The sequence below is a fragment of the Phragmites australis genome, chromosome 22 (genome assembly GCF_958298935.1).
Source record: "Phragmites australis chromosome 22, lpPhrAust1.1, whole genome shotgun sequence".
NCBI classification, from domain to species: domain Eukaryota; kingdom Viridiplantae; phylum Streptophyta; class Magnoliopsida; order Poales; family Poaceae; genus Phragmites; species Phragmites australis.
The window spans coordinates 536,056-558,741 of NC_084942.1; the positions used below are offsets into that span (position 1 = coordinate 536,056).

At 46.5% G+C, this 22,686-nt stretch overlaps 2 protein-coding genes and 1 pseudogene across 2 annotated transcripts; 2 read left to right on the top strand and 1 right to left on the bottom strand.

Annotated features, from left to right (window-relative positions):
- Positions 1–1,589: 1,589 nt before the first annotated feature.
- LOC133905134 (ferritin-1, chloroplastic-like) lies at positions 1,590–5,564 on the bottom strand (annotated as a pseudogene).
- Positions 5,565–6,962: 1,398 nt separating this feature from the next.
- Positions 6,963–10,831, top strand: LOC133905332 (protein DOUBLE-STRAND BREAK FORMATION-like). The gene is made up of 3 exons (XM_062347101.1): positions 6,963–7,140; positions 7,224–7,463; positions 10,819–10,831. Exons 1-3 carry the CDS (start codon positions 7,067–7,069, stop codon positions 10,829–10,831), a joined length of 327 nt encoding a protein of 108 aa, XP_062203085.1. The 5' UTR covers positions 6,963–7,066.
- A 4,612-nt stretch (positions 10,832–15,443) lies between these two features.
- Positions 15,444–20,205, top strand: LOC133905333 (LOB domain-containing protein 12-like). The gene is made up of 2 exons (XM_062347102.1): positions 15,444–15,836; positions 19,747–20,205. The coding sequence occupies exons 1-2, from the start codon at positions 15,666–15,668 to the stop codon at positions 20,203–20,205; spliced, it is 630 nt and encodes a 209-aa protein (XP_062203086.1). The 5' UTR covers positions 15,444–15,665.
- Positions 20,206–22,686: the final 2,481 nt, after the last annotated feature.

Below are 22,686 nucleotides of genomic sequence, written 5' to 3' on the forward strand. Positions count from 1 at the left end.
CAAAACAGACGTGAACGAGGAGGATGACAGGTGGGTCATAGAGAACAAGTGCTATTGTGACTATTTATTTGTATTGAAATTTGTACCTGAGTGATATGTGAAAAAATTATATAGTAAATAAGAGAATTAACGTATGTATGAATATATCTAAAGGGATAGATAGACGAGATAATATATACCTCCACATCCTATTAGAGAGTTGCATTTCCCTAGAAAACATGTACACGTACAAGCATAAACAACAGCAGGGCTCGTAGTCGTAGCATACAAACATTACGCAAGCAAAATCTCTTGTTTGCATAAACAACAACAGTATACACTAGCAAAATCATCACTTAGTACAAGAAGAACGCTCCCGATTGTAAGACGATCTTCAGGTCCGATGTCGATTTTATCGTCTCCCCTCCTCCGACTGCCTCTTCGACATCGGAGGAGGTGGGGGATCTAGCAGATTGATGCATAGGCAACGCATAGGTTAGGTAGTAGTTTAGGTTTGTAGTTTCTGGTTTGGCTTGTAGGTCTTCCCGGTGGAGTCGTCGACAACGACGCAATGTGGGCTTTCGCTCCTCCGTGTTGGCCTCGATGAAGGTACCATCTACGGCTTCTTGAGATCTAGGGACGGTGACGGTGTCAGCGTGGTCTTCGGTGGCGATGACGATGGTACTAACAAGATTTCTATTACAACACGTATGAGTTTTGTTTATCTCCACCTTTTTGTGAATCGGTGGGAGATTTTGTTATCCCCTTTTGTGGGTTCTGTTTTCGGCTCATCGACATTGTTGTCGACGAGGGTGGATAGCTTTTCTGGGCTTGTGGCTTCGGGATCTGAAGTGGATGGTGCCACTTCTACCCCTCATCTACTCTGGCAAGGCGATGGTCGATTTTCTTTCAAAGTTCTAAATGCGACATCTGTCGGAGATGATAACAACAAAGGAGATGACCTTGATATTTGTTATGTATTTTTCCTTTTTCTCGGGATTGTCTTTGTAAAACAGGGATGTACTGTGCTAACCTTTTAATATAACTCCTCCCCTTTGCAAAAAAAACATCAATAACATAGTGTATAATTCAAGAATTTGGAGTAACAAGGGAAAGCATTTGGAGCTGATTCATTCAAGCGTGCATGTTTTGATTTTGCAAACATCATCCTCAGAACTTAAAAAGGATGCTTCAATTTCGGGCATTCTTTAAGATACTATTGCGTGTGATTTTTGAATGAGGCACCTAACTTGACGGACTGTTAGCTTCAGATTTTGAGAAACAATCATCAGCAGCAGTGACAATGATCATCTCAACAGTAAGATTGCCGACACATGCGAGACAATGAGACCAGTTACGTTTGGCATCTAAACAAGGATGTTTTATTTTGAATAATAATCCCAACAGGGTAGCAACGTCAAGCACCCCACATCACAATCTAGTCTAGCAACAATAACATCAGATGATCTGCTGCTTCCAGTGTCCCATGTACCTCGGTAAAAACACCCTACTACCACTACCCTAAACCGATTTGAAAGGAAATCAGCACACAGTGCTTTGTTTGCTATTCGCCGATTTCATTTCCTTGAGCTGCACTATCCCTCCTTCCATCAGGCCTCTTCCTCAAGCAGCATCTGATCAAAGTGCCACACCCCTGCGCGCAAATCATGTCAACAGTAAAAAAACCACAGTAACGGCAGACAAAAGATTCAGCCGGCCAAAGTGCCTTAGGCGACAAACTAACCATGCCCCTTGTCCACTCTTCTCAACTAGGCGGCTGTCGGAGAGTGAACTCCTATCGCAGGGATCCCGAGAGACCCCTTTTTAGAGATTCGGCCGGGGGGATGATCCTGGGAAAGCTTGTTTGGGAAATAAGCAGGAACGGAAATAAATGCGATGGCTAGTGGGAGACGATCACCCTAATGCAAGAAAAAAAGGGGTACGCCGGGTGTTAGACAGGTTCGGGCCGCACGGAGGCGTAACACCCTACTCCTGTATGAGTGCTATATTTATCCTTGAAGGAGATTCTTCAAGGAGGTATCTGGTTCTAAAGGGAGAACTGTTTACAAAGAGCTTGAGGCTCTTATGTTCTAACTTAACTTGAGCTGGTTCGAGTGTCCGTCGATCTATCTTTGGCCTGGTTCGTCGGAGATTGTTGGTTGTCTGGTGGTCGGGGGCTCTTTCTCTCCCCTTTTAGTGTTCTCCATCCTTTCCTTTTATAGGCGCGCCGACCTCAACATATCCTGAATGGGAAAGAGGGGACGCGAATGCCAAGGTGCCACGGAGAAAGGCGTAATCATTTCATCTTGGCGAAGTGACAGGGGCGGTGGAGAAATGCGGCGCGCATTCGACCACCAGCCGCTGCGGAAGCCTCGGGGCGCCCTAAAAGGGGCCCACCGGTCAGCCTCAGAGGTGCCCAGTGCGCCCACCCTGTCTTGTTCTTCTGCCAGGGCAGGGTGGCAGGCGGAGCGCTTCGATTCTGGCAACGTTATCCCGAGGCACCTGGATGAAACGGGACGGGACCCGTGCATTTAATGGACCCACGGCCCCCTGCTAGTGCATGGCAGGGTCTGACACTGGGGCGTGGGCAGCTGAGAATGTCAGGATGTCAGGATGTCAGACCGCGCGTGCCTATTAAATGCGGCATTGGGCCTTTGACTGGATGACACCCTGACGACGGGACCCTTCGGGTCGTTGAATGATCTTGCGCGAACCTTCGGGGCACCGAGTCCTCGGGGGCTGCCACGTGCAGCCCCGAGCACTCTCTCCCGAGCACTTCGGTGGGACCTTCGGGGCACCGAGTCCTCGGGGGCTGCCACGTGCAGCCCCGAGCACTCTCTCCCGAGCACTTCGGTGGGACCTTCGGGGCACCGAGTCCTCGGGGGCTGCCACGTGCAGCCCCGAGCACACTCTCCCGAGCACTTTGCTGGGACCTTCGGGGCACCGAGTCCTCGGGGGCTGCCACGTGCAGCCCCGAGCACTCTCTCCCGAGCACTTCGGTGGGACCTTCGGGGCACCGAGTCCTCGGGGGCTGCCACGTGCAGCCCCGAGCACTCTCTCCCGAGCACTTCGGTGGGACCTTCGGGGCACCGAGTCCTCGGGGGCTGCCACGTGCAGCCCCGAGCACTCTCTCCCGAGCACTTCGGTGGGACCTTCGGGGCACCGAGTCCTCGGGGGCTGCCACGTGCAGCCCCGAGCACTCTCTCCCGAGTACTTCCTTTTTGGTATTTGGGCTCTGCGGATCATCGGGGAACTAGGGTGCTCGGGAACCAGAAGCGGCGGCCCCGAGCACCTTCTCCCGGGACTTAGCTTCTACCTACCTTGCAGGGTGGTGACATGTGGTGGATGGCCGGTCTGGCCTCGGGACTTAGGGACCCCTGGTTCTAAATACACCGACAGCGGCATACTCAGTTATCTTCTTGATGGCATCAACCTTACAACACAAGGCAATACAAATTTTCAGCCAAGAATTACTTCAGGTTTTAGGTAAAGCAAAAAAACAATTGTTTAAAAAAATGGTGTAGTCGTTCTTCTACTGTGAAGAAATGTTTGGTGGATTCACCTTCTCCTGAAGAAATTTACGCTTGATGAAGTCTGTCAGTTGAGGATCATCACACCTTGTCGACACCCGTTGATTATGGATGAGAACTCGTTATAAGCTATTTTGTGTTTCCGGTCCTTTGGTGGTCTAGTGGTTATTCGGGAGTGTGGGTGGTCCTTTTTCTCTTGGGGGTTGTGTACTGTCCTTCTGGACTTAACTCATTTTTAATATAATAGGCAGTTCTACTGCCTGTTTGTTTAAAAAGTTATAAGTTGTATGTAGTACAGGTATATAACATATACTCCTAATAAATTAATCAAAATCTATTCATTTAACGAATTTTAAGAACTCCTTAAGCACACAGTATTTCTCTGTAATTAATCATGTAAGATAGTTAGGGAGACTTATACACTGTGCAGGTTGTGTAGCTTCTCATTAACAAGCTTTTCAAGAACCAGAGATAGCTCCATAGCTGAAATAAGACAAAAGAACATGTTGAAACATAGCTATCAGATTAGTCTATCTTAGTCTCTTTGATACACCTTCCAAGAACATCACACATGAACAGAAGGTCCCAATCCTATTTTCTAGTAATATACGGTGGAGACTAGAGACCAACCACATAACTGATACTCAACTGAATAGTTACTTAAAAAAGCTAACTTATATTCTACGAGGCATGCTAATCACTATCAGTCATTCAATCTATACGTTGAAAGCTCTAACTTATACAACTAAACTCATTGTACAATAAATTCTTATTGGTGACAACAGTGAACTTTTGTTACTTACCCTAATCAACCACAGCATGCATATCCACCAAACAATTCTTTCACATGCCAAACCAGACACCGCCGTAATCACACAATTAGCACAAGCGCATGCCCAGATGCACCTCTTCATGCAAACACATTATGAAAACACCAAGAAGTAGGAAGCAACTTACCATACAAAGCATCCCCTTTCTCAGGGTGGTCAAACTCTGTTAAAGGCGTCACAATCAACTGGAGCCTCATCCTCCCTCCACGTTTGTTCCGAAGGCACAAAAACATACATTGCATCAATAACTTTGTGTCTACTACAGACCAAATGACCACATCAATTAGGTGGCAATTAAAAAAATACCTGGTACTTCATGAGCTTTTCAGCGTGCTCCCTCTCCTCGTCGCTCGATTCCTTGAAGAATCTAGAGAAGAAAATATGCATATGAACATCATCATTTATCACAGAGAAGATAGCTATGCCATGAGCTAACAGAGGCATGTGAACGATGACTTACTTGGCAAAGTCCTTGAGAGCAAGGTTGTCGAGGTCGAAGTAGGCGAAGCAGGAGTGGTACGCGTAGGAGGCATTGAACTCCACATTGCAATGATAATGTTTGAACATCCACGATCTCATATATGTTGTATTCGTTTCAGATATAAGGGTTCACATCCAAATTAAATTCCAGACATGACTGGAGTAGTTGACTAATGATACCAAGAATAGACAAATACTAAATCTTTTTTCTACCAATTGCATCCCATTCGATTGAAAACAGTCAAATACTGAGAAACTTTTGAATTATTTAGCATACACGCACACTGGATTAGAAGCCAAATTACCGGACCAACACATTGGTCAAAGAAAGAAGTAGAAATTCACAAATACCAAAATAATAGGATGGCTAGGTATTCTCCGATATCCAAACAACCCAAAACCTAAATCCAAAAGCTTAAGAAGGAGGATGAGCGAGCAGAGTAGAGCGTGCACTGACTTGATCTGCTCGTTGATTGCGGCCTCATAGTCGCCAATGAACTTGTGGCGCGCGAGCGACTGGTCGGTGCTCTGGGGCACGAGGGAGAGCTCCCCCTTGATCTCCTCGAAGGGCTGGAAGACCACTCCGTTGAGCACCTCCTTCCCCTTCCCCGCCACCCTTGCACACAGCAACGAGCGTGGAGAAGCGCGGTGCCACCACCTTCACGGAAGCAGATGTCGGGTCTGCACCAACGAGCTGGCTGGCTGCGGCAGCGGCGGGCGGAGACGGTGAAACCCTAAGCATCATCTCGAACTGAGTCTGGAAGAATTTTTGGGCTGGATGGCGGAGGAGGAGGAATGGATTGTGCAGTGGGAGCGGTGGAGATGAACGAAAACTGATAGATATGGGCGCGTGGGCCTCATGGATCGGTGCCACGTGGACGGTGCAAATTCCAAGGAGGTTGGGGTGCGTGTGGAGGGCTCGTGGCGCGGATCAGGACGAAGAATATTTTCTTGGCTGTTCGTGTGTGGTGGTGACCTGGGTCAACCCGGTCAATCAGGGGAATTGCTGGCCTAGCTTTTGGGCCATCTTTCTTCTTGCCAAATTTTATATTATGATAAAATATGATGAGTAGCTACTCCACCCCATTATTAGTATTTTATACATTTTGTGAAATTTAAATTATAGTTAGCATTGTTGCGTCATATAATGATAAGTATCAGGATCATTTATATTCGGGGCATTTCCGTGTATGCCATCGAAAGTTATTAGAATATTTAGCTACCATTGAAAAAATTATCATCTCTTATGTGTCACTATTTGAAATTTTCCTATTACCCTGCATGGCATTGCTATCGCAACGGAGTTTGGGTTGTGGTTTTTCTAAAAGTTACTTGTGGTTGGTGGTCTGGAGAAGTTGTTTTTCCAAAAGCTAATTTTGTAAAGTTGTTCGTTTGGCAACTCTGCTTTTAGATGGTCTAGCTGATGGCTTTTGAGTTAAATGAAGTGTGCAATGTTTGTAATGCTGTTGGTTGTTTTGAGTTAATATATTTGTTTTTTAAATTATTTAGTCATTGTTGTTAATATTTGGGAAAAATATATAAGGTGCATGTACATCTATCTAGTATTATTGGAACATGTAAATAGTTGATAATTTATATACTATAAATTTTCAAAAAATTTGTGAGTCCCAAAATTTATAAAGTATGTAACAACCATTGCTTACTTCATGTAAACAATTCATATCAGAGATGTGCACATGATACAAGTTAAATGGTTCAACTAAAAAAAAAAGCAAATCCACAACTTTCACGAAGAGAACCAATTTAGACCCCGTTTGGAACGCAGGTGAACCAAAGAAAAAACGCAGGATTCCAATTCCTCTAGATTAGATCACTGTAGCAGTGCTCGGAACAAAGGATTTGAGCCATAGGATTTGCGCAAGAAATTTTCCTTTGTTCATTTTCAGAGGAAAAACACAGGATTCTACAATCCATTCAGACCTCATTTTATTTGCATTGTTTATATAAGAATAAGGTTAATTCCTGTGTTTTTCCTACGGTTCATTCAAAAGATTATTTCTATAAAATTTCTGTGTTTTTCAATCTTCTGTTTTCCACATGTATTCTTATTATATTCTTGTATTTTTTCTATTTATGTGGTTTTCTAATCTTATCTTACGTTGCAAAGGGACCTCGTATCTGAAGAAGCGAGGTTCCAGCAAATCGATTTCAAATCCCACCATTGAAATTCGATCGCCACGATTTGAAATCGGACCAAACCTTGGCCGCCGCCGCAGCCGCCAGGGGATGGCGGCGGTGGAGCGCCATGCCGCTATCCCAAAGCCCCTCTCCCTCTTCGCCTCCCGCCTCTCCCACCACAGGTACGCCTCGCCCCGCCCCGCTGACCTCCCACAACCTTCTGGAACTTTCCACTCCAGCTTCGTTCTCCGTCTCCGCACCGCAGGTCTGGGGATGAGGAGCTCCGGGTGCTGGAGGCCGCGCTTTCCGTCGGAGCCGACGTCCCCGCGCTGCTCGCCACACGGTCGGCGGCCCGGCGCCTGCTGCGAGCGCGCGCGGCGGAGGCGCTCGTGGCGGCCGGTCCGGTGGAGGACGATGGGAGGAGGATCGCCATTGCCAACTTCTTCGCCCGCGCCTTCGCCCTCGTCGGCGATGTCGAGGTCAGCACCGCGCCTGTTCCCCGAAGGTTCTACAGAAGTGCTCGGGAGAGAGTGTTCGGGGTTGCACGTGGCAGCCCCCGAGCGCTCGGTTCCCCGAAGGTTCTACAAAAGTACTCGGGAGAGAGTGCTCGGGGCTGCACGTGGCAGCCCCCGAGCACTCGGTTCCCCGAAGGTTCGTGCAAATGCGCTCGGGAGAGGGTGCTCGGGGTTGCACGTGGCAGCCCCCGAGCACTCGGTTCTCCGAAGGTTCGCGCAAGAGCACCCGATGCCCCGACGACCCAGAAGGGCCCCCGAGGGGCCCGCCGACGAGGTGTCAACTAGTCAGAGGTCCAAGGCCGCATTTAATGGATATGCGCGGCCTGACATCCTGACATCCTGACATCCCCAACTGCTCCCGCCGCAGTGTCAGTCCCTGCCATGCTTTGGCAGAGGGGCGTGGGGCCATTAATTGTACGGGTCCCGTCCCGTATCATCCGGTGTATCTCGGGATAACGTTGCCAGGATCAAAGCGTTCCGCAGGGGCGCCAGGCGACGGCGCAAGAAGTCCGCCACCACCATGACCGAGGTCAGCCCGGAGTCGGGCAGAAATCTGATGCGCTCGAGCACCGGCTCCATCCTCGCGTCCTCCGGCGGCGGCACCTCCCACGTCAACCTCCGGGGCTCCGCCGCCGCTTCCAGTAGAGCAAGACGATCGTGGGGGTCGACGTCGACGAAGAACCAGTCCCGTCGCCATTCCTCCCACTTGCTGCGCAGTACCTGGGGATGTAGTGCTCCCCCAGGCCGTCTCGAAGCCGAAGGTTGCAGCACCCCGCGACGTCCGCCGTGGAGTACCCCCTCTTCTTCCCGGCCGGCCGCAAGACGAAGAAGTGTCGGAGAAGCGTCGCCGAAGGCACCACCCCCACGAACATCTCGCAGAGGTGCGCGAAGACTGCCAGCACCACGACGGAGTTGGGGCTCAAGTGCACCAACTGGATGCCATAGGTATCAAGAACTTGGAGGAAGAAGGTTGAGAACGGCGGCACCAACCCCGCTGCCACGAAAGAAGTGAATAAAACAATCCTCCCAGGAACGGTTGTCGCCGGCGGAAAGTCCGCCAGCGTCACCACCACGGCTCCCTCCTGCCCCTCGGGCACCAGCAGCTTCCTAATTTTGGCCGCCGCTTCTTCATTCTTCAGACGAGACTCCGGCAGAATGCTGTCCGGAGTCCTGTCGCGACGGCCTCCTCCGGCTCTCGGCATCTCGACGGGAGCGGAGGTGTTCTGGTGGTGGAGAGAAAGGAGGAGAAGCGCTCCGATCGCCTGAAAGGTCTCTAAGGGCTTCGGAGCACGAAGGAGGCAAGAGCAAGATTGCAAGAAGGCGTAAAGAGAGGGGCGGATCGATCCCCTCCCCCTTTTATATCTCAGGGTTCAAACGTTGCCGACCAACGGTTCGCTCGGTGGGACGGCCTCCTCGGTCGGCGCAACTGCCAGGCGAATCTCCCGCCGATCGTGCGGCGTCAGCGGCTGCCAGGCGTATTTTCCTCGATCTGCGCGGCAGCCGCGCGTGCCGCCCGTACCGTTGTCATGCCCTTCGGGAGTTGTGTGGACACGCGTCTACTCGTCTCCCCGCTGGGCCGAACCCGAGGCCCGGGTCTAAAGGGCCACCTCTTGAAAGCCTGCCATGTGGCGTCCACGCCAGCCTCGGCCTCGTCCGCGACGAAGGGCCCATCCGCAGTCTCCGTGCCATCACCTACCAATGGGCCCGGGGGCTACTGTCGGTGTATCAGGAACCGGGGGTCCCTGAGTCCCGAGGCCAGGCCAGCCGTCCGCCAAGCGTCACCATCCTGCGAGGTCCCTCCTGCGGGATAAGGAAAATCTAAGTTCCGGGAGAAGGTGCTCGGGGCCACAGCCTCTGGTCCCCGAGCACCCCAGTTCCCCGATGACCTGCAGAGCCCAAGTACCGGGAAGAAAGTGCTCGGGGAGGTGCCCGCTCGCCCCCGAGTACCCTAGTCCCCCGATGGGCAGAAGAGCTAAGTACCGGGAGAGAGTGCTCGGGGCCGCACGTGGCAACCCCCGAGCGCTCGGTTCCCCGAAGGTTCTACAGAAGTGCTCGGGAGAGAGTGCTCGGGGCTGCACGTGGCAGCCCCCAAGCGCTCGATTCCCCGAAGGTTCTACAGAAGTGCTCGGGAGAGAGTGCTCGGGGCTGCACGTGGCAGCCCCCGAGCACTCGGTTCCCCGAAGGTTCGTGCAAAGGCGCTCGGGAGAGGGTGCTCGGGGTTGCACGTGGCAGCCCCCGAGCACTCGGTTCCCCGAAGGTTCGCGCAAGAGCACCCGATGCCCCGACGACCCAGAAGGGCCCCCGAGGGGCCCGCCGACGAGATGTCAACCAGTCAGAGGTCCAAGGCCGCATTTAATGGGCATGCGCGGCCTGACAACCTGACATCCTGACATCCCCAACTGCTCCCGCCGCAGTGTCAGTCCCTGCCATGCTTTGGCAGAGGGGCGTGGGGCCATTAATTGCACGGGTCCCGTCCCGTATCATCCGGTGTATCTTGTGATAACGTTGCCAGGATCAAAGCGTTCCGCCTGCCACCCTGCCCTGGCAGAGGAACAAGACAGGGTGGGCGCACCGGGTGCCTCTGTGGCTGCCCGGTGGGCCCTCTCAACGGCGCCCGGCGCCAGGGTGTCCACAGTGATGGATGGTCGGGCGTGCGCCGCGTTTTTCCACCGCCCCTGTCACTTCGCTCAGAGAAAATGATGACCCTATTCTCAATCGTGGCGTCTTGGAACATGTGCCCCTTCTTTCCTGTTTGAGGTATGTCGTGGCCGGCGAGTGCATAAAAGGATGGGCGTACAGAAAGAAGAAAAATCATCCAAGGTAGATCGAGACGATCGAACACATCCGAACACACACCAGACACATCCAGAGACATCGACAAGGTAGATCGAGAGGATCGAACACACCAGAAAGGTAGATCGAGACGATCGAAGATATCATCCGAAGAACACTACAAGCAAGCTTGAGCAGAGCTAGAACAAGGGAGCCTCAAGCTCTCAGTTAGACAATATATTCTTGTAACCAAACATATCCCTGAGGGATCCCCTTCGGGGAAGGATATTGCATCCACACAGGAGTAGGGTATTACGCCCCCGTGCGGTCCGAACCTGTCTAAACTCCGGTGCATTTATTTCTCTTTGCACTAGGTCGATCATCCCCCACCACCGGCCGTTGCATTTATTTCCACTTCTATTTATTTCTCCGACGAACTCATTCAGGATCATCTCCGATCGAATATCTAAAAAGGGGTCTCTCGGGATCCCTGCGACAGGAGTTCATCCTCCGCAACTTGTTTTTTCATGCTTTACACGTTTGCATTTTAATCATGTGAAATTAAAATTCTAGTGCTGACAGCTGAGCGTATAGACTTTCTTTTCTTTTGAGGCTGCTGCTTGGGAAATGTTGCACTGTTTATTCTTTTCTTCTTTAAAGAAGCGGGCAGGAGCTCCGCTTTTTCGTGGAAGGTTAGTTCAGGCACAAATGCACAATATAAAAATATCATTACACAAGGCATTAGCCACATTTCAATGGACAATCAGACCTTTTTCTTTTTTGGTATATGAATAAAAAAAATCTCTTGGAAACACCTGGAAATCTAGAAGGTTTTTAGGGGGAAGCATGTGAGTTACCTTGCAATGCCAGGCACCTAACATGTGCCAGTGTCATAGACAAATAGACCGAACTCTGATCCCAGAGCACACGAGATGTGAGTGCAGATCTCGATTGCAGTTCAGAAAAATACGAGTTAATCCTGAAAGAGTTAATCCTGTATATCCATCCAATTGGGCGTGTTTTTGTTAAACGGCCGGAAACAAGTCATCGTGTGGACGAAATGACATGTCTGTTCTATCTAGCAGTACTGCCCTAGGAAGCATCAGTACTGCCCTATCAAAACTAGCTTTGCCTAGTTTTCTTTATGGAGTTCCCGGTGAAACTAACACTGTCGGCAGCTTATTGACGGTGAGGGCCTGGCCGCCGTTGTACTTGACTGGCATGCATTGCGTGGGAAAGCCTTTTGATAGCAATCGCATGTGCACGCACGCATCGCAGCAACTTTCATTAGAAATAGAAATCCTGCCTCCTCCTGGGACTTGCTGTTTTCTCAGGCGGTGAGAAAACTGATCCATAACTGACAAATCTTGGGAAGACGTCTTGTTAGAAGATCAGTTGTCTTGCTCAGCTCCTAGATTGATATGGTTTAATTTTCTAGTGTTGTTCAGCTCCAACACGAGTTTACTCTGTCATCCCAACTGGAAACAAATCTGGGTAAAATATATACTACAGTAGGTCGTTGTAGAGTCTGCATCGATCACATGCTACTAATTGTGATCAAGCGTGTTCTCTATTCTGTTCTACCGGATCAAAATTTCTCTATTATTGTTCATCTAAAAATAAAGATATTTTCGTCAACTGTAAGGCATGTTTGAATGTCCATTTCTTGCTGAACCATGGTTGGTGGTTTGGCAGCAACATAGTCTGGTTTTAGTTGATGTGTGAGATAGTCAAAGTGTAGCCAAATTCGGATGATTGCGAGCTGCTAATTGAAGATGATGCTTGGGTTGATCTTGTGCTGAAATGCAGGAGGCGTCGATCGACCCAAGTTTGTCGATCATTTTTTTGTCTTTTTGGAAGATAACATCGTCATGATGTCAATCATTTTATCCTTTTGGAATACGGCGTCGATGGACCAATGATGTATAGCTAGCTAGGTCTATTCTGAACAATGTGTTATTTACATCTGTGTAATATTCTTAACCTTTATGATATATATGTAAATGTATGTGTTTTATGTTTTAAATAATGTGTGATCGATGTTCTGAATAATGTGTGATCGATGTTCTGAATAATGTGTGAATGTGTTTAGTTTGAAAATTATAAAATGTGTATATGTGTGACCATTTTCTCCTATAAGCAAATTTGTTTCTTGGTTGGAGATATAGACTTTTTTTTATAAAAAATCCGTCTGTGACTCTTAAGTAATCACAGACGAGTTTAAATAAACACCTTTTGTGACTCTTACTATGCACAAACGGTAGTTTAAATAAACATCGTCTGTGACTCTTACTATGCACAAACGGTCCTATAGAAAATCCGTCCGTGTTTAAGTGTATTATAGACGGTTTAGAAATCATTTGTAACAAGTTTGATAACATAGACGCCTTTGTATAGATGGAATCTATAATCATTTATAATAGGGTTTAAAATCTGTCTGTAAATATTCATTCTGGTAGTGTTGGCTTTCCAAATATGGGCATAAGATTGGTTAGGAGAGTCTCTCATTAACCAATTGTAAAAGGGATTTTACAGTGTAAATACCAGATTTGCCAAAGAACCAAGTAACCACATCATCTGATCAACAAGATGAATATTCAGAGCCAAACCACAAATTATATCCCATTGAGCATGTAGCTCAGGAGTTAACCATCTCATAAAAGATAACTTCCAGTTAAGAGCATGACCAGCAGGAACTAAAATCCCTTTTTGATTGCAAATAGCAAAAAGGACAGGAAACAAGTAAGAAAAGGATTATAAGACACCTATGTATCTTCTTAGAATCTGGTTGATTCGCCATTACCCACATTAAGTTATTTACCTGGAAGGTAAACGGATCCGACTTTTAGAAGATCAGACCAACTGGACGAATCATTGAATTTGTGTTGGACAGACGCAATAGAAGCATTCTGAATTTTTCCGGACAATAGATTGTCACATACCTTCTCCTTTTCAATTTTCTACCACCATTTACATAACAAGGCAACATTCTTCTTTTCTAAATCTTTAATACTCAAACTCCCTTTTTTTTTTCTTGGGTTTACAAATCTTGGCCCATTTAACAAGATGGTGCTTCTTTTTAGTGCCCCCTCCCTTCCAGTTCTTCTGGCAAGGTCATTTTTTTAAAAACAGATTTGGGCACGGCATCTGGTAAAATAGAAACATTGGATAAAGTAGCATTAATCAAAGTGAGTCTGCTCCCCATCAGATAACAGACTACTCTGCCAGTTATCCATTTTTTAAAATTATTTCCTTCACATGAACCCAATCAGAGATAAGAAGTCTTCACTGGAACAACCAAATATTTGATTAGAAAAGGGCCAATTTGGTAATGAAAAAGATCAGCATAAGAAGAAGCAATCTCACTATCCCCTCCTAAAAGAATCACCTCACTTCGCCTAGTTTTGTGTATGGAGTTCCCGGTGAAACAAACACTGTCGGCAGCTTATCGACGGTGAGGGCCTGGCCGCCGCCGTTGTGCTTGACTGGCATACTAGGCTTCAAATTAACATGCATTGCTTGGGAAGCCTTTTGATAGCAATCGCATGTGCACCCACGCATCGCAGCAACTTTCATTAGGCGTCTAGCTGACTCCATATCCACTGCTATAGTGCAAATGCCATTCTATTTTGTCCTGCAAAAGGTCTTCAACGGACTCCATATCCACTGCTACAGTGATACGGCTGGTGGCTAGGTACTCCATATTTAAGGTCTTTTCTCTACTGTCTGCACCATTGTTCATATAAGGTTGTGAGCTCGACGAGAGATAGCAAGTAATGAAAGTTAAAAAATAAAATAGTTGCTGAAGATTAAAAAAATAAAAAATACTATAATAATATTATAAGAATGAACAAATTTTTAGAATGTCTATTAGAGATGGCTTTAGAAATCCTGCCTCTTTTGGACTTTTTGCTGTTTTCTCAGGCGGCGAGAAAACTGATCCATAGCAGACAAATCTTGGGAAAAGACGTCTTGTTAGAAGATCAACATAATTGTCATGCTCAGCTCCTGGATTGATATGGTCTCATTTTCTAGTGTTGCTCAGCTCCAACGCAAGTTTATTCTGTCGTCCTAACCGGATACAAATCTGGGTAAAATATATACTAGGTTGTTGAAGAGTCTGCATCGAACGCAATTGCATCCGCTGGTTGGTGCGTGCCAGATCGACCATGCTACATGTGTCACCCCCATACTTGTAGCCCACAACAAGTGGACGCCCACTCTCCTAGGACATGACTGATAGATGCTTAACTTGTCTCATCGTTTCCTCTCAAAACAAAACAAAAGAAATGAAATGAGAAGCAATTGCGATCTCAAAAATACATACATATGTAACCCAGCAATTGTGATCTCAAAAACGCAGTGCTAACCAAGCAAATTAAGTTTCTACAGTACGTACGTAGCATACATATGTAAGAGAGTGATCTGAGTAGTTTTAATTTGGGGCTTTTGCAAATTTGCCACTGTTTTTTTATTTTTTTTAAGAATGTCACTCGAATGACAGTTCTGATGGTATTTTTGTAATTTTTTAATAATAAGTTTACAATAACAGTTCAAAACAGTGACAAATTTACATTTATCCATTTTAAAATTTTCATCCCGAAGGTCAACGAACTCCGATCGTGCAAGAGGGCTAAAAGTCCTACACAAATGGTCAAATAAACCTGCTCTAGAGCCTACCTTTATATGCGTGTTTGATCAGCTGCCAATGCCATTGCCGGTGGTCAACTCATTTGTCAACAGATATGATTTAATTACCGCCGTAAGAAGAATCTAAGGCCGGTTGAAAAATGTAAAACATTAACTGTAGTCGTGGTTTGTCAGATCTAGTTTGCAACGATCCATGCTTAATTACATGCACTTCACATTTCTGTCTAATTAGAAGCAGATCTAGTAAGCTAGAGCTTAATTAGGTGGCAGAATTTCCAGGGCACATTAATTGGAAGAATATGCCATGAACGCGCAGACCAGCTTGCACCATGTTTAGCTGTGATGGTTCTAGCTAATAATTAAGACTTTCTCTTTTTTTCAGTTGTATTATATTGCGACCAGACCAACCAATCTTATAGCTTCCTTCTCATTGCTGCTAAATACGTACAGATAAACAAACAATGAACCCAGTGGAGTACACAGTCTGCTAGCAGTAGCACCATGATTAAGATGTTGCCATCCAGCACCAAGTTAAGTAAGCTCACTAATTAGCATGACAATGGAATACTACAAGACAAATCTATAATCTATCAAGTTTGTCGTGACCGGCTAGCAGAGCTTGAACTGTATATCTCTACCGTCTCCAGGCCTAGCAGGCTCGCCTTGTTCTTCTGGCTCTGGCTCTGGCTCTATAAAAGAGGAGGTTCTGCACCCGGCAGTCTCCCCCTTCCCTTTGCAACCTGGATCAATATCTTGATTGCTCACTAGCTATGGCCGGAAGCGGGAGTGGCGGGAGCTCGCCGTGCGCGTCGTGCAAGCTGCTGCGGCGGCGGTGCACGCAGGAGTGCGTGTTCGCGCCCTACTTCCCTCCTGAGGACCCCCATAAGTTCGCCATCGTCCACAAGGTCTTCGGCGCCAGTAATGTCAGCAAGATGCTGCAGGTACACTCATCAATTCCCTGCCTGCGCATCCATGGAGATGGAGATAGAGATGAAGTGTGTGTGTATATATAGAGAGAGAGGGGTTAACCCCTAGTCCCCTACGTCTTTGTGGAGATGGAGATGAAGGTGGTCGTCGGCTTTGTCGGGTTTAGTGTGAACCGTCGGCTTCTTCTGTAGATTAATCCTTACATCCTCATTTCTCGGTAGTTCTCCATTCTGGATTGGCGCTTTGTGACAAAGATTTCTTCCAATACGTGCTCCTCCGAAGCGACGTCTATCGACTTGTGGTGATAGAGAGGTACGGCATGGGAGCAGGGTTCCGTCAGCCGGGTGGTTGGCGGCATCTATTGACTTGTGGTGATAGAGAGGTGCGGTGTGAGAGCAGGGTTCTGTCAGCTAGGTGGTTGGTGACGTTGGGAGCAGGGCTTCGTCGACCGAGTTGGATGAGACAGTCGTTGGGTTGGTTTAGCGCGCGAGTTGAGTTGGGTTGGAGATGTCTGTTACCGGGTTTGCGTCTTTGGTATAGGCGCCGTTCTGTTTCGATATCATATTATCATCTCAGGTTGTCTACCGGTTCCGTTGAACCATGCAGTTATGAGGTTTTTAGGTCCGATTTTTCTTATAAACTAGATTAATTCTCTTCTTCTTTAAGAAAATCGGTAATGCTTTTGCTATTATTTCGAAAAAATACTACACATATGATGTAGAATAGTTCTACACCCTAGAGCCCAACACTCAACTCAACTAACAATCTAGTCTAACCCAACAAACCAATCCAACCCACTCCCTCTGGTACTGTAGCATTAGGCTGAACCACTCGTTTGACACTGTAGCAGCAAGCCCAAAAAACATTCCACTGGTACTGTAGCAGCAGCCCACCACAGCACGCGCCGGGGGTACTGTAGCAACAGGGCCAACCCCTTCTCACCGGTTACAGTAGTTTTGTTTAGCAGTTATATCATCAGCTGTCCAGTAGTTTCAAATCATAAAAAAATTGTTTAGTAGTGTCAATAGCCTGCACGTGCCCACACGCCCGACACGCGTCGCTCATCGTGTGACACCCGCTTCAGTAGTTGTTTAGTACCTCTCGTCCAATACTTTCTTAGTAGTTATCTAGTAGTTCTAATCCAATAATTCTTCAATAGTCGTCAGTAGTGTAGTATTCAGTAGCTAAATAGTTGTCAGTAGTCGTCAATAGTTTAGTATTCAGTAGTTATCCAGTAGTTATCATTCAGTAATGTTCCAATAGTCATCAGTAGTTTAGTATTCAGTAGCTCAATTCGTAAAAATTGTTCAGTAGTGTTAGTAAGTTGTCAATTGTTGTCAATAGTATTATTAGTAAAATTATTCAGTAGTTTGTGTTAGTAGTGTCAATATTTATTAGTAGTATCAGTAGTTGTTTAGTAGTATTAGTAGTTTTTATTCACTAGTTTGTTTCAACAATTGTCAGTAGCTGTTTCATGTCTTCAGTGATTAGTAGTTGTCAGTAATATCAGTAGTTGTTCAGTAGCGCTAGTAGTTATTGATTAGTAGGTTTGTTAAGTAGCGTGATGATAGTGTCAGTATTTAGTAGTATCATGCTTGTCGGTGGGTGAACACCGTAAGTGGGGATCCTGAGGGACCCCCTTTGAGATTCGGCCGGGGGGCTGATTCTGGATCTATCTCGTACGTGTATTTAATGCGAATATGTGAGATGTAGGCGGGACGGATGATCGTCGGCTAATGGGAGTAAATGCTCAAGGGATTTTAGATAGGTTCGGGACGCACGGAGCGTAATACCCTACTCCTGTGTGTATACTATTAATGCTCTTGGAATGCCTCTCTCTGGATCTCTTATGTTACAAGTTTTTTTTGTCTAAGTCTAGAGCTTCGGTCTTCAAGTGCCGATCTCTCCGACCTTCAGCTGTGAGCTGAGACTTGTTCGTCGGGCTTCAGACTTGTCCTGGCCTTTTCGACTCCTCAAAATTTGTTCTTCTCCAAAGTGCACCCCCCTTTTATCCTGTTGGGGGAGGCTTGGCGTGCCCAGAAAGAAGGGCACGAGTTCCCATGAGCTATAAATGAAAAACAACTATTATGGGGCTACAGTTTGATGTTACAGGGGTTGAAAATGCGCCCTCGGCAGGTCCTGTCGCTCATTACGCCAACTTTAGCAGGTGCAGGGGGCCCACCGGGCAGTCACCGAACAACCCCGCATGCCCGCTCGGTCAGAGCAGGTCTGACACAGCAGGGGGGCAGGCGATACGCCTCGAGCCCAGCGACGATATCTCCAAACCGTTTCCTTATGGGCCCTGCAGGGTGACGTGCGATGGGACCCATCGTATTAAATGTTCTCACGCCTTCCTGTCAGGCGGTGGCAGGGACTGACGTGCTCAGTACGACAGGCGTGGGGGGGAGTAGTTAGAAGTGACAGGTCACGCTCCCTCTTAAATGCAGCATCGAGCCTCTCACTAATTGACACCTCACCGCTGAGCCCTTGTGGGGTCCATCGGCAAGGGGCTTCTCAGGTCCTCGAGGAACTCTGGGTGCTCGGGGACTACTGTTCATAGCCCCGAGCGCCCTCTCCCGGATATGTCTCTTCTCGGATCCTCGGGGAACTCGGGTACTCGGAGGGCACTGTTCATGGCCTCAAGCGCCCTCTCCTGGAACTGACTCTTCTCGGGTCCTCGGGGAACTCTGGGTACTCAGGGACCACTGTTCATAGCCCCGAGCGCCCTCTCCCGGAACTGGCTCTTCTCGGGTCCTCGGGGAACTCTGGGTACTCGGGGACCACTGTACATGGCCTCGAGCACCCCTTCCGGAATTGGCTCTTCTCGATTCTCGGGACTCAGGGATCCCTGATTTCTATGTCACCGATAATACTAGTATCAATATTCAATATTTTTTGCTTTTTTAAGCATGTGTGTGTATTGTGCTGATTTTGAAAACTCGGTCTTGTGATGAACTGTGCTGTTGGTGTGGCCCAGCAGCTGTTGGGAGTCCGACCCTGGGTACTGTTGGTGCAGTATGCAGTGGCTTGGCTCAGAGGCAGGGACAGACGCACGGCTTGGCTCAGAGGCAGAGACAGGCCCACGGCTTGCCCACGTGGGACTGGCGTCGTGAGCGTGGCCCAGGCGGGGAGCACGCACTGGTGGGGGCGAGTTGGGTTAGAGGCGGATTGAGCTGGGTGCAGAATAGATATTTTACTGTTGTGTTATCTTTTAGTTATGATTTTAAAAATAATATAGTTGTGATCTACAAGATATATCAGTTACTATAAATATATATGTTCGTAACTTAGTATCTTCTATAGTCATAATTATATGATTTTTGTCATGTGATTATAACTTATTCATCTCTGCGTCCACTCTCAGTTATGATTCTAAAAACAGTATAGTTACGATCTACAAGATATATCAGTTACTATAAATATATATAATCATAACTATACTGCTTTTGGTGTCAATTACGATCAAAAACAGTATAGTTACGTCAAAAGCACCATAGTTGCGATCTATAAAATATGTTAATTACTACCAAAGCAGTACCATGTTGTAACTATACAGCAATCCTAAAATTTCATCAAAACATAGTCTTTATGGATCTTATTTTGTTAAATATTTTTTTTAACAATATGCTTCAAACGGATCAAAATCAGATATGTAGTTCTAAAGATATTGTATTTTAACGATTCAAATCAATAAAAAGAATCTCTGTTAGGTGAAGTTTGATGTATATGTGATATCAGCGGATTGACTCTCTTACGGTAGACTCAACTGGCTTGATCGGCCGCAATGGCATAACACAAGTCTGTTCTGCTCGTACGCATAATAGACTTGCTATACATATATATAGATAGATAGATAGATAGATATTCAACTGAAAAGTTCGTACCCATCCCTTCATGCATGCATGGATCATCGATCGATTACAGGAGCTGCCTGCCCAGCAGAGAGCGGACGCGGTGAGCAGCCTGGTGTACGAGGCCAACGCGCGCATGAGGGACCCCGTCTATGGCTGCGTCGGCGCCATCTCCTACCTCCAGCAGCAGGTCTCCCAGCTCCAGGTGCAGCTCGCCCTCGCGCAGGCCGAGATCCTCTGCGTCCAGATGCACCACGACAGCCATGCACAGTCACCTGCTGCCGCGCCAGCATCGGCGAAGCAACAACTTGAGCAGCAGCAACAGATGGATGCCGAGGCTTATGGTAGCCTGCTCATGCAAAATGGCCTCATGAACAGCACTGCCGCTCATCATCATCATCATCAGCAGCAGCAGCAGTTGTTGGGTGCCGGGGGAAGCACTGCAACTGCAATGATGCTGCAGGAGGCGTGCTTCAAGAAAGAGACAAAGAGTCCCTATGGGCATGAAATTTGTACTTCCATTTGTCGATAAGAATTGTCTCTATATATTTCTGCCAGCTTCTGTAATAATTTTCCGAAAAGATAGGTAATTAAGAGAAGAGCTGATTATAGTTGGGTCACATGAGCACCATAAATCCATATCCTCTCCATTTAAAATTATACTGAAATTAACACTAAGAGTGAAGACGAAACTGATGGAGACTCAGAAGGACAAGTTTGTTGTCCAAGGTTGCATGGCAAGTCCAGACGTTTGCTAGCTATTGGCGAGAGCCAGCGATGTGAACATTTGGATTCACATGGTGTGCACAGCATAGCAGGATCCTTATAGTTTGTTCATGGACAGGTCGATTCCAAATTGAAGACCCGACCTACTAGATTCGATTCCTAATCTCTCTGCACAAGACGTGTGTCCTTGATGTGCTACCTGGGTGTTGTTCAACCAGGGCTTACCTGGCTTCACTAATATTCTTCTACCTACTATAGGCACTTGATAAATGCCAAGGCAGTAGAATATCTTCATCTTAAAATATATATACTTGAGCGCTTCGTGTCATCAATAAACCAACAAAGACAAACCTAATTTCTTTCTTTGTTCAAAAAAGAATGAGTTATAAGGACACTGCTCTGATAGATCTGTTAGAAATGATCAGTGGAGACTAAGCTCTTTCACTATTTGTACATATTTCGTAATGATTGGCTTGGTTGTGAACTTATGATATTGTCAAGGTGCATGGCATGCATGAGGAGGTAAATCTAGGACAAACAAAAAAGTATCACTTGTGGCCCCCACACGTGTGTTGCCTATCTCTCTCTTTTTTTTAAAAAGTATGCTGCCTATAAATGAATACACCTTTGCCTTGGGTAGAGTTGTTGCCTCTTTTTTTTTCGTTACCAAAGCTTTTAGTACTAGTTGTGTTGACCACATATTAACAAGAATAATATTGTGAATAAATAAGCACTTAGTGATGTGCAGTCTTATATAGGCAACAGAAGATGAATGAAGGATCAATCATAATTTGTTTGGTACCATGTACAATTAGAATCAGATAAGCCTGCAGTTGTTAGGCTTTTCTTTCTCTTTCTTTGTGTCTTTCACTGAAGGAAGTATAGCTGTTAAGCCTCTGCAGTCAGTGGATTTGTTGGGCCCTTTGAACACTTGTCTGCACTGTGACGACGTGTCTCATACTACAGTACTTAAGTATAGAATGTGACAGATAGCATTTGCTCCAACCAAGAGCCAACCGTTCCAGTATAGTAATCTTTAGCCTGCAAGATCAATCGATGAATGGTTAAGAATAAATAGATCAAGCAACAACCCCGGCCCTCCCTCAATCAAATCAGGCCCCAACCTTACACTCTTGTTCTCCAAGTGCAAGTGCCATCATCTCCAAGGGTTGAGACTTGAGACCAACTGAAAATGGCATCTGAGCTGAAGCGCCCCTTGTTATTCTGAAGAAACCAGGGTGCGTACGAATTGGATGGGAGGCATCAAACTGCAACCCTGCAAAATGCTCCTCTCCTCTCCTCTCCTCTGACTAGCTGATCCTCCAGAAATGGTCCTGGATTCAGGTCCCTGGTATTCTTCTTTTAGTCCAGCAGTTACTTGACCCCCAGCTGCACTTGCCGTTCCTTTCTTGCATTCCCCTGCAGAAAAGAAACCCAGCGAATGGGATCATCACTAGCTAATGGACCACGATTTAAGCCAATTAATCGCTACACTGGACTTTGAAGCCATGCGATCTAATACTGCAATTAACGCCTGGTTGTTCTGGATTGGTCGGTATCCATTAACCCATGGCTTCCTGGCAAAATTAGCATCCTTGGACTTTTTTTTAAAAAATACACAGGAGACCTACGTATATTTGAATTAAGGGATAAAGCGTAAACGATTACACAACGACCTTATAAAGGCTAAGAATACAGAGCAGGGTGACCCAATTAGAATTTACAAGATTAGAAGCAACTGAACTGAATAAGCAAAACAATTTTTGTTTAAAAAAAACATCAGACCTACCATCCGTGGCTAGAAAGATTGTTTTATTTTTGAAGCTTACTTACAGTTGAATAGGGTCGATGAGCCTTTGTCTCCTCTTGGCTCTTCTCGCTTGCATAGTTCCTCTTCTGCATAGTCTAGGTCTACCTGTACATTCCTTGATCTCTTTTTTCTTTCGTTAAATAATATATTTACTACAGTGAGGGTTTTCCTACTGTTTTCCTTAAAAAGAAGCATAGCAGAAAAGTACCCCTAATCATATGTGTAATCTCAAACAGTGAACAAATGCTCAGAATGTAACGAGTGGGAAAAACATCCATCGATCAATGTTTGAAGCACATATCGTGGGATTAAAAACATTCGATGCTACATAATGTTTCTTAGTCTGACAATTTAGTTTGCTATTAGGACTGAATAACATGGTTGGTGAGGTGGTTGAGGCAGACAGGGGATGGGAGTACCTTTTTTGATCATGCGAATATTTTTACAAAAAAATTTATAAATATTTAAAAGTATACA